Genomic DNA, 14393 nt, shown 5'->3' with positions numbered 1-14393 from the left:
AAAACAAACCGGTACTATCCGAAAGCTGCCGACACTTAGGGCGCTTTCCATTAGTCAGAACTGGCTGGTCAGACAGGTATATCCGCAAACAGAGTTCCGTTCTAGTTGTTAGTCAGATTTGTCCTGTCAAATCTGTTAGTGTATAAGTATTATACACTGTTGTGGATTTGTGGGAAAATTTCGTGAAAAAGGCTCATTGCACATTTAAAACCACTGGATCTGCCGGTCAGTTCTGACTAATGGAAAGCGCCCTTAGACATGGTCCCGGACACATGCAAATACTATATATTTAACCTCTCATAAGCGAGCTGAGCAGCTGTCTTATAAGTGGTCACCTGTCAGACTGCCCGCTTACAGGAGGTTCCACTATTACTGGTGTAGTTTTAGGCTGGGACGGTCAGTGAGTGCTGTCAATTGGTTAATAAAAATGGATGTGGAATCTTCTGTTTAATAAAGGTACAAATCCAATATGCAACTGAACATTTATTCTGGTTTTATTTGTAAATTCGTTTAACTTACTTGACAAGCTACGCAGCGAACGCAAAGCGGAGTCTCACGTTCGCAGGCCTGGGGTCACATTTGGTGCACTTCATTTGAAGAGACGTTAAACAAATTTCCATTAATGAGCGTATTACTCTTTTAAAACTAGGAAAACGCTTGACCAGCCGTTTGGACGAGTATAATACAGCGGGGCTGGCTTTTCAAGCACAAGAAAAATAACAGGACTAAATTTGAACTTTCCAAGAACTAAAACAAAACAAGCATTGTTAGGGATTGTTAAGCTAAAAACAAAAGCTGGAAACTGGCCGCCTAAAGAACTTAAAAAGTCAGTAAAATTAAATTGTACTCCTTCGCATTCAACAGTTTTTTGCCCTTGTTTTCCGCTCCATGACACAGGACCCTTGATAACCGACACTAACTTGTACTTCTTATTTTCCTCTAAGCAAACTGGACGATTAAAAAATACATCAAAGCCATGATATTCATTTATATGGTGTTCTTCTGAAAAGTAGGTTCCCGATTGTTTTACAAGAGAAGAATCGTTGGTGATGTCTTTTAGTTCTGTAGAAACTGTGAACTTTCCACCTTCAAAACCATAATGCTGAACTCCAAGTAACTTGATAGGCTTGTTGACAGTAAAACTAATACAGTCAGGTTTACTCAATACGTATTTTGGGGAGAACACTTTGCAAATCTGTAGCATCGATGGAAAGATGCAATTCTAGGAGTTTTTGTGAATGTTAAAGTGGATTTTAAAACATGATTGTCAGGGGCGTAGCCAGCTTTTTAAGGAGTCGTAGGCCTGGTCAATCGGTCCGTAAGGGCTGCGTTTCGAGGAGGTTAGGGCGCAAGCATTGGAGGTTCGCCAGGGAGATTTTTTTTGGATTAAGACTCTCGAAAATACTTTCTCCTTCACTTTCTGCTGATGTTATGTGTATTTCAGAGCACCTAAATTGTAACATTTCATAGGATGGAATAGCTGCAGTTTTCACTCATGCAATTGTGCGTTTGTCTATCATCTGGCAAGTCTAGAAGGCTCCCAAATTTGCACTTGCTAGATGACAGAGCCTTGATCTCATCGCGAAAGGGTAGTTGCAAAATATATAATAATAAGATACGTTACAAATTGCTTTCTATTTCATCTTCAAAGCGTTTCAGTCTGAATTTTTGCTATCATACATTTTAAAAATACGAGAGGGTCGAAAAATTTGTAGGCCCGGGCCTACGGGCCTATAGGCTGGCTACGCCCCTGATTGTAGTGTTTCATCATGTCACTTAGCTCTTTGAAGGTGAGAATATTACAATCAAATATATACAAGACAAACTCTTTCTCCGACATCAATGGAAACCTTATCGCTTTAATTACTTCTTCTCCCAAGATGCGTCTTTTCACAACGCCGTCTGGAGTTATTCCTTGCCTTTTACATTCTTTTGTGGCCCAGCGATCAACAGCTTTAAACAGTTCCACTTCCTTCACGTTCAACTTTTCTCTCTTCACAACAGACTCGACAAGGGATCGCTCAAGTGTAACAAATTCATCTGACGAAATGGCTTGTTTGGTTTGCATCTCAATCACTTCCCAGCATCGATCTTCCAAATCTTTCTCTTCAAATTTCTGAGCGTGCGGCAGAATGCAAAACACGTTTGATGCTTTCAAGTTGTCTGACAAGTATTCGGTACATTTCCCAACGAGTGAAGGCACCATATATTTGTTCGCCAAGTACAGCACTTGCATCACATTACTTCCGGTCAAATTCACTTCGTCGCTGTACAGGAAACGAAACAATTCCAACAGACTCGCGTAGTCACAGTCAGGCAGTTCAATAGAGTCAGTAGTCTCCGCCATTTGACCGTAGAACATGGCAAAGAACACAGGACTGCCGATTGCGAGGACAAACTTGTGAGCTGGAATCACCTTCTTGCTTTCACTACCTCCAGTCGACACTGGAACAACAAATTTCACATCGCTTAATAACTCGTTGTTGAAAATAAACGTGGTTCTCTCTAGGATAGTTGATTGTTTCGTCTGCCAGTTCTCTTCAACAGCAGCCATCATCGTTGTTCTCTTGGTATCTTCCCAGTTTTATTCGATACAGCAATGTTACCATCGAAGGACCCGCTAGTCGACTACTGTCTCATCGAAAACCGCTGAACAAGTGACTGTCCAAAGTGTCACACAACTGCGTGACCCGTATCCTTTGTCATGAAAAAAGCAATCAGATCGATATACGCATCTGAAAACTCGCTCAAATTCGCGCATCTTAACTAGGCGGAATAGCTGTCAAAAACTACTGCAAAAAGAAGAAAAATCCTTGCATGCACACGTTTTCTTCAAACCTGGTGTACTTGCTAAAGGCTATAGGTGGTTTTCACTGTCACGCCACTGTCACGCCGCGAAAAAATATATCCAAAACTATTTATTTAGTCCAAAAAATCAAGAATATTACAGGTTGTAAAAAACTACTGTATAAACTTATTGTCCAAGTCTCAGGTCAGTACGTTATTCCGTACTCGAGTTATCCGTCAAAATGTTTCACGCAAATTTAGAGAGCACAGTATGGAAACGCTATGCTGGCTATTTTTGAGCTGAAAAACCCTTTTTAATAGGGAGCGTCAATTAAGTATATGTTTCCAACATGGGGGCCGGAAATCAATGCCGAAAACATATGGCATTAAATTCTGCTATAAAAAGCGGTCAGATCACCCTTCTCGAAAAACCTCAACTATTCAGATTGGTAATAATCACAGGATGAGGCATTTTTTTTAAGAGAACGTGACAGCCTCATGGCGCCATCTTTGATCTCGTGTGGCGCGAAACTCCGAAATTCAAAATACTCTATCTAAAAGACGGCCAATGCTATCGAGCATAAAACCTTCAAAAAGATATATTAAGGACTTCTAATAGCCAAAGAAGGATAAAAACTCATGGGTCTTGCCATTCTGGATTTTAGAATTTTGATGACATCACGTAAAAACCAAGAATAAATACTAAATGAGGCCTTCCCAGCCAGGGTCAGGGTAACAGTTCATGGCCCGGTAAACTTGAGTAGCGACAACACATAAAATAAATTCGCGACAAAAGACAACCCTTTTCGGCAAAAATTCCAACAGCAACATCAAGGCAGAAAAACATGGGACAAAGAACAGCGGTTTGGTGTATTTTTAATTCGTTTGAAGACCAAGAATGGTCAAGAATGAGGCTGAAGTAATCTCTTGTTGTTGTGCTATAAAAACGGAACATTCGAACGATCCTCCGAAAATCTCCTACCCCTTCCCCGCTTAAAAGTCTTATTGACATCTGAAACGGTGGAACTTAAATTCTGACAAAGACAAACCATTTTCCTTTCAATTTCCGACAGGGACGTGAAGTGCGATAAAACAGCGACACGGGACATTAATTCAGATCTAGATAAGCAACACGGCCACCTCCCCCCAGAATTGATAGAAATTGAAGAATTTTGGAAAATGAATTGAAATAGTATTGAGTTGTTGTTTGCAGTTGTCATCGAAACGTGCATGCCGATTTTCAAATCTCCTTGCTGCTGGAAGATCGCTAGCTTGCTGCATGCTTGCTAAAGTCTCCTATTTCCTTTGCTGCGAAGCAAAGGAAATACTAAGGATTAGACGATTAGCAAGCCACTGTGATCACATCCCTTAGCAATCTTTATTTCTTTATTTTCATTTCAGGAAGGAAGTTTAGACTCAAGGAAAGTTGAAATGCTGATGAACTGTTTAGAAACTTAAAAGGACATTTGGTCTGTTGAGCCTCTCTATGGGTATTTCAGAACAAATCGAAGAAGCGAAGATCACCGCGGAAAAAACGAAGATCTCAAGATTGAAGCGAAGATCTGAAATTGACCAGAATTCGCGTGATCAAATTAAACACGAAATATTTATATCTCAGTGTTCAATTTGATCACGCGAATTCTGACAGTTTTATAAAACTGTCAAACTGTCAGAACTCGTAAACACTACGGAAAATATCTGGAATTTCTGAATTTTGGCATTTGACCACATTTCACGAAAACTAAAACCGAACGAAGATAAAACGAAGATCTGCTTAAAAAAACCGAAGATTTGCAAAATAACTGCGAAGAAAACAAAGACCATGGGTACCCATAAAGAGGCTCTCTGTTGGTCTGACTGGAATCAAAGTTTGCTTCAGTCCACAGGAACATGACCACTTTATTTCAGCAGAGTTTGGTTTTCCTGCGCGAAATACTCGAAAAGAAGATGTACCTTATTAATCGGGCACGGCCGATTCATGTTTTACCCTTTGGTTAGCCTACGTAGCAGGCGCGTAGTTTCGAGCGCGTGTATGGGAAACGGGAAAGACAGCCTTCTCGCGATCACGCACTCTTTAAAACGCGCTGAAAAACGTACACAGACACCTGCTACGCAGGCTTCCCTTTGGTCTCAATAAGTAAATTCTAATTGCAATCGATGAAATTAAACTGGTTTACACGTATGCAAGCGAGCACTTGTGTTTGTTGTTTTCTATTGTTATTTTGCAGTTCTTGATAATCACCTCTGAAATTATACTAAAACAATTATTCGCCTCAGGCTCCGTGATTATTGTTGAAAACCCAGTTGTTAAATATTGAATATCACAAGAAAGATACGCGAATGTACAGTACAGGTCACGCTGAAAACTTCTACTAATCTGTTATTCTGTTGTATAGAACTTTTTGGACCAGCCTCTATCCTCTGAGTAAAGGGGCAAGACAATTTTCGCCCTAAATTTGTTACTGATTAGTCATAGTTATTTGAGGGTGGTGGCTTTTACGGTTAACGCTTAAAATTTTGGCTTTTTTACGGCTAACGTTTAATTTATTTTTTCTACTTTCCATTATTTTTTGAAGTTAAAAATTAATTTACATTATTGAAAAACATATTTATGTCTCAGGGCCATTCTGGTACGATGAAGTGAACTATTCTCTATTATTTAAAATTACTGACCGATTTTTACGGTTGACATATTTTACGGCTAACGGTTAAAATTATCCAATTTTTACGTCTAACAGCTAAATATTCGGGCGTTTTACGGCTAATGGTTAACCCCATTGAGACCCTCTTATTTGATGGCATATGCTAACAGCTGAATGAACTTCTTTTGCGCATTTTTTTTACGTTGTACTGTGTCGCTTTTATGAAAGCTTCACATAAATTAAATAGCACATTTAAATGGCTCCAATCTTGAGGGATAGGAGTTATCAAGCTTGTCATTGCTGTAGGAGAACTGAAGGCTACCTGAAAGCATCGATATATACAACATAATCGACATTGCCTTTTGGAACTCAAATATCGTTTTATTGTTATCGCAGGATGTACAAAGTGAGATCAAATGGTTTGAGCCCTAAAGAAAACGTTCATTGAATGTGATCTTAGGCAAGCGAGTAGTTTTCAAACCGCCGTAATACCATGGTAGTACACACCTTGCAATCTGTGGTGCATAGAACTGTAGATTTCTAACTGCTCTCCTTTAAGCATCTACAGAACAACTAGACCAATTGCACATGTCTTCCATGAGCGATGTTTTAAAACACGGCTGCGCCACAATGACTGCCCGCACATGTAAAACTTAGGCTCCCATTCTCGTCCCCAGAGTCCATGATCCTTTTGGTCTGCGCCAGGGATTGAGAGCTCTGGCCGGCTCCAACACCGGAAGTCTGCGATTCACGGACTCATTGTCAAATCTGAATCTGATTAGCTGAAATTACAATACTTGTTCACGGACTCATTGTCAATTTTTGAAATATCTGATTGGCTGAAATTACAGAACGAGTACTCTGGGCATGCTCAAAAATCGGGAAAAGAGGTCTCAATTCATGGCGCAGACCAGAAGGAACGTGGACTCTGGGGACTAGAATGTGAGGCTCCTAGTCTGAACTGTTAATTATAGTGCTTTCTTAATGATATTTCAGGACTACTGTCAAGGCTCATGATGCCTGACGTTACATTTACATCGGTACAGTTAAGATCTAATAATAAACCGGTAATAAAAATGATCAGGTTATAATATTAACAATCAAGCTTAAACGATTTGCTAACGAGGTTAATTATATATATCAGTGTCATGCTTTCCAACCAAAACGTTGAGTTCTCCTTTTTTTTTTAATTAAACTTGTGTTGCTGTCGAAAGAGCCGCGCCCAAGCTAAATTATGCTGCTAATAAATTACCACTGATCCATGACTTCCGAGCTGAATTAAGTCAGAATCTAAAATCACGTCTACCCACATTGCTTCTAAATTCTATCTCCTTGCGATACGGAGATATTTCCGTTCAAAACTAATCGTATGGTCAGCACTGGTGCGCTTAGTCGCGTTCAATCGTACACTTAATTCTTCTTCTTTGAACTCTTCAGATTGCAATTTTTGACATACCAGCGACGAGCTCTGAAACAAAATAAAAAGATAATGTTAGAAAACTGAGTTACATCAGCTTTTGCTTGTATGTGGCCTGCGTGACTTTCATCGAAACGGGAGGTGAAATAATTGGGGCAAAAGAAGCGCAAGCTAAGGCGCGAACAGAGGGCGCAAAGACCATTTGTTTTTGCGAATAGGCCATTTCCTATATATTAAAATTCTAACTTGGATCCGAGGCTTGGGAAAAAAAAAAGAAATCACGTCGAGGTTCAGGGATGAATTAATCATTTCTTTTGTTTCATTCCCCAAGGCTCGAAGCCAAGTAAGAATATTAATATATCGGAATTGGCCTATTTACAATCTCGAGCTTAGAGTAGGCCTTTCTCGATTATGCTAGCATTTTTTTTCGGCATTTTTTGGGAAAACGAGCATTTTTTTCGTTTTTTCTTGAAAAAGAATTGCTAGCATTTTCTGTCATTTTTCATGACTGTGATCCAGATTTCAGCACTCAGAACTCAGAAGGATAAATAATCCTAAAGTTTCACAATTTTGATTACTTAATTTGATTGTTTTCTGTCTGTTTCGACTGTTTGTGCGTTGTGTTACTTGTTTACTTGTGTTGTGTTACTTGTGTGTGTTTTAAATAATTTTTATTTTTTTTATTTTTTTTTATAAACAAACAATTATTAAGTATCACCTGTTGTTGATATGAGCATATAATGTAAGAGTTTGTACGTTTTGTTTGAAATAAAACAAAGCATTCTTTGGAATTCAAGTGGCATTTGTTAAAGAAATCAGGCATTATTTTAGCATTTTTTTGGCTTAATGCGAGAATTTCTAGTAGCATTAAATGCCAGTTTTACTAGCATAATCGAGAAAGGCCTAGCCCAGAGTGTCTTCCGGCTCCGCGGTCCGTCAGCGGTTGGTCAGCGGTAGGGTCGCCGGTACACATACCGCTGACCGACTAGATGAACTCTGGGCTCGAGATTGGCCTATTTATGCAATCTTCCTTCCTCGTACCCAGGCCGTCATTAGGAATTTCGTATGAGAGCGGCCAAGCAAGGCCCGTGGGCTGTTCCTCTTGGCCCGCCACTGATTCACTTATTTTCTGGGGAAACACTTTTGACAGCCGCAAGATAATATCCTCTCTGGATCCAATCTCTCTGATTTGTATTCAGCTACCACTTAAATTTGCATAATTTGTTCGAGTATTCGATTGCCTTGTTACACACTGAAAAAAATCCATAATATGTTTTCATGTTTTCAAGTAAATGTTATCATACCTGCGACAGGTCTTACGACCTATGTCATCACACAAAACTTTCCACACAACTCTTCCACCAACATATTCTGTAGTAATAGACTTGACGGACTGTCCTGGGAAAGACATCAAAGCCTTAGGCGAGGTAACAATAATTCTGTACAGTTTGCAAATGTTTTCAGGGCCTCAACATGTTTTTTATTTATAATGGGAGGCTTTGCCCAAGCTCTAAATCCTTATCCTTTCATGTTTCATTTTTAACAGAAAAAGTAATTCTTTGGTAAACGTTCGATAGAAAATGGCGCCACTTTCCAGCTTTAGCTAGCATTCATATACCTACAAAAGGGGTACTCCGTATCACTTTTCTTAATTTGTTCACTTAAAAAAAACCCTTATATATACCTCGGTGGGTCTATTTAGTGCGTCTCTTCAAAATATATTAAACGATCCTTCAAATACCTAGATGGCAGTTTTTCCTATCTTTTTGCGTTCTTGTCTCGTACAATACCAACCCTTTTATCAGTACAGTTAACTCTCGCCTTGCGGACACCCCGCTATTGCGGACACTCGCTATTACGGACAAAATCCAGATCCCCAGCGAAAGAGGTTTGACTGGAAATGACTCCCGCTATTACGGACTCTCGCTTAACGGATACCAAACGACGCCCCGGGCGTGTCCGGTATAACGAGAGTTGACTGTACCTACGAACTAAAAAGGTAACCCTTTGTGGGCGTAGCCTTCCCGTACAGTCCACAATAAGAAGTGCAGCCCTCCCGGGAAGCGTTTCTGCCAGTGAATATGCTAGTGAAACCATCCTTCCTGGTATACACATTTTGAAAATTAAAGTGTTTAGGAAAAGGAGAAACCCTTTGATTGAACAAGACAGGGCAATCAATCCTTAAACAAGATTCAGGAAGGACAATTTCTCTTGCTGCCATGTTGCGGTCATCAACGACGTAAACGATTCAGAATAATAAACAGTTCATCGAAACAATCGCTAATCAACATTGGTTTTCGCAACAAAAAGTAATACAGTAAAAACCCGCGAGTAAGAACCTATCATTTAAGAACCTAAAATTTGCAAATTAGATACCATTTTTATAAGAAGCTATTTAGCCTTAAATTTGTAAACAGGTTCTTAATTTCTAAAATGTATTAAAAATGTTTACTTTTGGGAAACTAATGATATGATTAGTGCTTCAAATTTACATAAACACTATGTGTTTTCCAAATTTTATACAAAAAAAGGCCAAATACCACTAAAATCTCATTAATAACATTGAATTTTTCCTTATAAATTAAAAACTATTAAGAACCCAATTAGCCTAAAGTTGTGTTAATAAGCTTTTATTCGCTATTTTTCAATTGCCCATAATGCACTTTGTTTGCCCCCCAAATTTTGCATAAACTATTGTTTTGGAAATATGCAGTCCTCCCAAAAGAATTTGAAAACAATAGTTTATGCAAAATTTGGGGGGCAAACAAAGTGTATTATGGGCAATTGGAAAATAGAGAATGTAAGAACCTGTTTAGGCTAACCTGAAAAACAATAGGTTCTTATTCGTGGGTTTTTACTGTACTTAATATCTGTTATTACCATTTGGGCATGCGAAACGAAGATAGTTCCCTGGCCAATCAACGACATTCAGCCACCCGTAGTTGTTGTTGTTGTTGTTGTTGTTATTATTGTTGTTATTATTGTTGTTGTTGTTATTGTTGTTGTTATTGTTGTTATTATTGTTGTTGTTGTTGTTGTTGTTGTTGTTGTTATTGTTGTTATTATTGTTAAAGAACCAGCGTTTGCTTATTTCGTTTTCATCGTCGTCGATGTTGTCTGGGGTCACTTCAGAAGCCAGAGTTACTGACATCAATCCAACAAAGAAGAAGACCACCAAGATAATCCAGCGAGTCATGATCTGTGAGAGAACAGCCATATATAAATGAACAGCAATGGAGTAAGGACTAAGTCAAAGAGTATTACCTGAGCAAAAAGCTCACAGTTATCTGAAAGGATGTTTCATGCGATTGGTCATTTCCTTATTTCTTTTTGTGTGCACCATTTTAAAAGAAGAAGAAGATCCTTATAATAACAATCCTCTTTAGATAATGTCTGGTGGAAAATGCTAAAAATGTGTTAACGATTTTTTGGGGGGGGTCTTGAAGTGAAGGGTGGGTCGGGGGTAGGAGTGGGACAGGGGTGGGTCCGGTGAGAGGAGGAAATTGAACCCTCCCCCCCCCCCCCCCTCTCCTCCGAGTGAAAAATCCTGCGTAGGAAGGGTGAGTACGGGGGAGCAGGAAGACATGCGTCCGATTCCAGTGGAACGCCTTTTATTTGAGAATTTTTTATAGTGTCCTAAGTGTTGTTTTGAATTGGTCAAAATATCAGAGACAGGTTTCTTTTAGTTTTTATCCAGTCATGAATATCTCGTAAAGTTATAGATGCCAGTCGTTGCACTTTGTGCTTACGCTTTAAATAAATGCATAATGGTGAGTCTAAGGTGTCCCCCGCGACTTTAAAGAATATAATTTTAATTTGACTTGACCCATTTAGAACTATTTTCGTTTTCAATAATATAATTTGCAGACCTTATACTTTGATAGATCAGTACACAAACACTTTATCAACTACTATTACAGAAATGGTATGAAGAGTAAATGCCCTATCATTAGTCAATAAGTTGTGATCATTTTCGTGACACGAGTGTTTACCATAGGAACAATATAACCTGTTAAAAAAACCTTACTTTTAGCTTGCGGTGCTAATAACTCGAAAATGAGCTTGGTGACCCCAATTTTTATTGTTGAGTTATGATTAGCATGTCATGATTCAACTGTTAGCAAAGTTTAAAGAAATTCTGTCAGAGCGGTTTAGAGCCTTCTTAATATTTTGAAAATTTAAGGTGGCTCTGCAACAAAAGTTGTATCATAACATGTTGATCATAATTCAACAATAAAAAATGGGGTAACTGACTTCATTTTCGAGTTATTAGCACTGAAAGCTAAGGGCGCTTTCCATTCACCCAAAAATTCCGGAAATTTCGAAACAAGAGCGAATGGTACAGAAATTTCCTGGGAACTTTTCTAGAAAATCCATAAAGTGTTGACATTTCGAAATGCAAACCATTCAACCGAAAATACCGGAAATTACAGAAGCAAAATCGATTGGAACTGAAATTTCCAGGAAATTGTTTTCAAAAATTTGGGTCTACCTTGCGAGAATAACCTCTTTTCCAGAAATTTTGGAAAACGCCGCCATTTTACACTCAGCCTAAGTGCCTTCGGCCGAGAATTCATGTGTTAAGAAAGCGTTCTTGGAACTCCAAATAAAAATTAAATAAAGGCATCGTGGTTAACTCGGTTGTTTTTTTTTTTGTTTCTTCGATTATTGTTTTGCAGTCGGCAGCAATGAAATGTGAAGACATTTATAATGCACGCGCAGGCTACGCCATGTTGCTCATTAAACGTTTTCGTTGCTTGTGTGCCTTTTGAAAGATCCCTGTTGTTGTGGCGACGATGACAGTCATTGCGGTTTATCAGTGCTTAGAATCATTTTTTAATTGCAAACATATCGAGTTATTTGTGCAGCAAACCTGGCACAGTGCATTATTCAAATACTGTCACACTGTGGAAATTTCCATATTACACGCACTACCTTGTGGAAATTTTGTTTTGCATTCCGTGCAGTTAACCTTGAAATGTTGTTCCATTCGCCACTTTCTTGGTGGAATGGAAAGCGCTCCACAACTCAGGTTGCTTTTAACACGTTATACTATTGCTATGGTAACCAATAATGTCAAGAAAATGATCACAACTTGTCGACGAATGATTGAGCATTTGTTTCATACCCATGATAAGTGTAATAGGGACTTGTAGTAATGAAGTAGAATTGTATTAATGACCTATCAAAGTATAAGGACTGAAAAATATGCCTAAAACCGCCACCTTAAGAGAGTAAATAACTATTATGAATGAACTTATGTATCACGACCGATACGAAACTTAGGCCCGGTTCAGACGCCGAACTTTTTATGAGCCGAACTCAATTCGAATTTGGACCGACCCAAATTGACAAAAGTACGCCTCTTGATTCAGACGCCATACTTTTTGGCCGTTCCGAGGCCGGTCCTAATGCAGTTCCAATAAAACCAGTCAAATACATTATAATAATTTATGAATTAGGATCGGCACATAAAAAGTACGGCGTCTGAATCAAAGCTGTTCCAAAGGCGTTCCACAGGTGAGATTCTCGGCCAAGCCAGGCGGGAAGAACGGGTGAGCCGATCCAAATTGAAATAGCCGTTCTAATTTGATTCAGACGCCGATCTTTTCATGTACTTAATTCAAGGAATTAGGTTCGGCTCATGAAAAGATCGGCGTCTGAACCGGGTCTTACTTACCCTTTGCGGAAGAAATTAAGGAAATCAACTCTGTAGTTTTTGTCAGCTTGACCACGGAACTATCGAAGTGATGTTAAGAAATAGCCTTTTATTAGCATACACTAATTGAAAGAAACAGCTTTGAATTGAAAGTTCATTAGTGACCCTCAGTGAGTCAGGGTTGATTGGGTTTACGTCATAAAAAACAACAGAGGGCGTAGATTTGCGAAAGAAAGCCGATTTCTAGTGTGTTCAGAATTCTCTCTTTTGTGCTTGGTTGCTCGCCTGTAAAGCGCCGTCTTTGAGCACGATGAAAGATCTTGTGTCAAAAGATCGATTATCGTTGTTATTCTCGGAATAAAGCACAACAACCGTAAGTTCTAGTGCGTTCTGTCTTTTGTGTTTTTAGAACTTTGCGGCCATTTTATGATTATCCCTTGACTGGGGTTGTAGGCTGGACGAGTTTTCTCTATCTTTAATAAACCAGACGGTCACATTTTTTACTAAAATCGTGCAAGCTCGATTTCTAAATTGACTCGAAATGAAGGTGATGGAAAAAAAGAACAGTTGAAATTTCTGTTCAAGGAGGAAACTTTAAACAAGGGCAAACTTCTACACGCGAGACTTTAGATACTGCCAAAATACAGATTTGCAGAGAAATAAAGAGGATTGGACATGGTGAATGTACTTAATTTAATAACAGTTGTTTTTCAAATTTTAACTTCTTTTATCATTGATCGAGTACGCGATATGGTAAACCGCTGCAACAGCGCGTAAAGTGGCACGTACTGATACGTAAGTCATTTCACTCGCCAAAAAACGCCATCAATACTGCAACTCACGTTTTGAATTGATTTTAAAAGAAGATGTAGGCATATATCGTAAGAGGAATCCATGAAAACGGAAATGTTTGTGGGCGAGCTTGAAGTCAGTGATTTCACTAGCACTGAGCAATTTTGCATTTTGTTGACCCTAATCAGCCAAACTGTTCGCGGCCAGTGATAAAGGATTTTACGATAAGGCCAATTAAAGAACAGAGGCAGCTAAAGTATCCTATGTAACAAGACCATTAGAACTGAGGGAAATGAAAACTCACCTTAAAGTCTCTGATGATCGAGAGATCTCAAACGGACTGTGTAAATTTTCGAAGCAAACTGTTAGTAGGGTTGCTCCAACTAATAATTTATTTCTTCATTAAAGCATTTTTGTTATTAATGGACCTTAATGGGGTCTCGGTTCCTATTGGTTAAAGGATTGATATTTAACAATTCGAGTCTTCTATGGAATGAATAGTCAACGAGGCGCGGCCGAGTTGACTATTGTTTATAGATAACGAGGGCGAGTAGTCTAATTGTTTTAGTAGAAACACTTAAAGATGAATTACAGTCCGTACTGCGCAATCTCGGCTGCAATGTTTATGTGAGCCTCACAAACAAAGCAAAACTAAAAATTACGTGACAAACTTACCTGTTTCTTCATTATTAACGCCAGATATCCTTGCAGAACAAATAATAACAAGTAGAAGAACCTTGACGCTATTTCAAACCGACGTTTCAGCTCATCGGAAATTCTTGAACGATGCGAACTGTAATGGCGGACTAAAAACCTTCATGTATGCTGTCAACGAAGTGTAACGTTTCAACGAATTCAAAACAAAAACGAAAACAAACCCCGAGTCTGCGCAGTACGGACTGGAAATCAGCTTTAAAGGACTGCAGTCCAAAAACCTACAATTTTACGTTCTTATAAGCCAAAAATGAAGAAAAATCGATCTTTAAAGGAGCAACGAGTGCGCGATTGTTTTCTATCAGCGAATAAAAAACAGCGCGGATTTTCAATAGAACAAGGTTGAGTTTCTACTATATTCCAATAACACTAATGGACCGAG

The 14393-nt window shown here is 38.9% G+C and overlaps 1 protein-coding gene and 1 pseudogene across 1 annotated transcript; both read right to left on the bottom strand.

The window, feature by feature from the left end:
* Window positions 1-478: 478 nt before the first annotated feature.
* On the bottom strand, window positions 479-2592 carry LOC144632195 (BTB/POZ domain-containing protein 6-like; annotated as a pseudogene).
* Window positions 2593-5784: 3192 nt separating this feature from the next.
* LOC144633863 (uncharacterized) lies at window positions 5785-13671 on the bottom strand. The gene is made up of 5 exons (XM_078492762.1): window positions 13602-13671; window positions 12527-12585; window positions 9727-10045; window positions 8151-8244; window positions 5785-6897 (listed from the first exon to the last, which is right to left on the bottom strand). Exons 3-5 carry the CDS (start codon window positions 10040-10042, stop codon window positions 6840-6842), a joined length of 468 nt encoding a protein of 155 aa, XP_078348888.1. The 5' UTR covers window positions 10043-10045; window positions 12527-12585; window positions 13602-13671; the 3' UTR covers window positions 5785-6839.
* Window positions 13672-14393: the final 722 nt, after the last annotated feature.

This window comes from Oculina patagonica, chromosome 12 (assembly GCF_052425735.1).
Source record: "Oculina patagonica isolate OP01 chromosome 12, crgOcupat, whole genome shotgun sequence".
Classification (NCBI taxonomy): domain Eukaryota; kingdom Metazoa; phylum Cnidaria; class Anthozoa; order Scleractinia; family Oculinidae; genus Oculina; species Oculina patagonica.
Note: the sequence above shows the minus strand (reverse complement) of the source record. Positions and strands in the feature narration are given on the sequence as shown.

Coding starts and splice junctions, on each gene's coding strand:
- LOC144633863 (XM_078492762.1), bottom strand. CDS start 10,042: ATGACTCGCTGGATTATCTTGGTGGTCTTCTTCTTTGTTGGATTGATG. Junction 8,245..9,726: donor TCGTTTCGCATGCCCAAATG/GTAATAACAGAT, acceptor TGTCTTTCCCAG/GACAGTCCGTCAAGTCTATT. Junction 6,898..8,150: donor GGTCGTAAGACCTGTCGCAG/GTATGATAACAT, acceptor ATTTTGTTTCAG/AGCTCGTCGCTGGTATGTCA.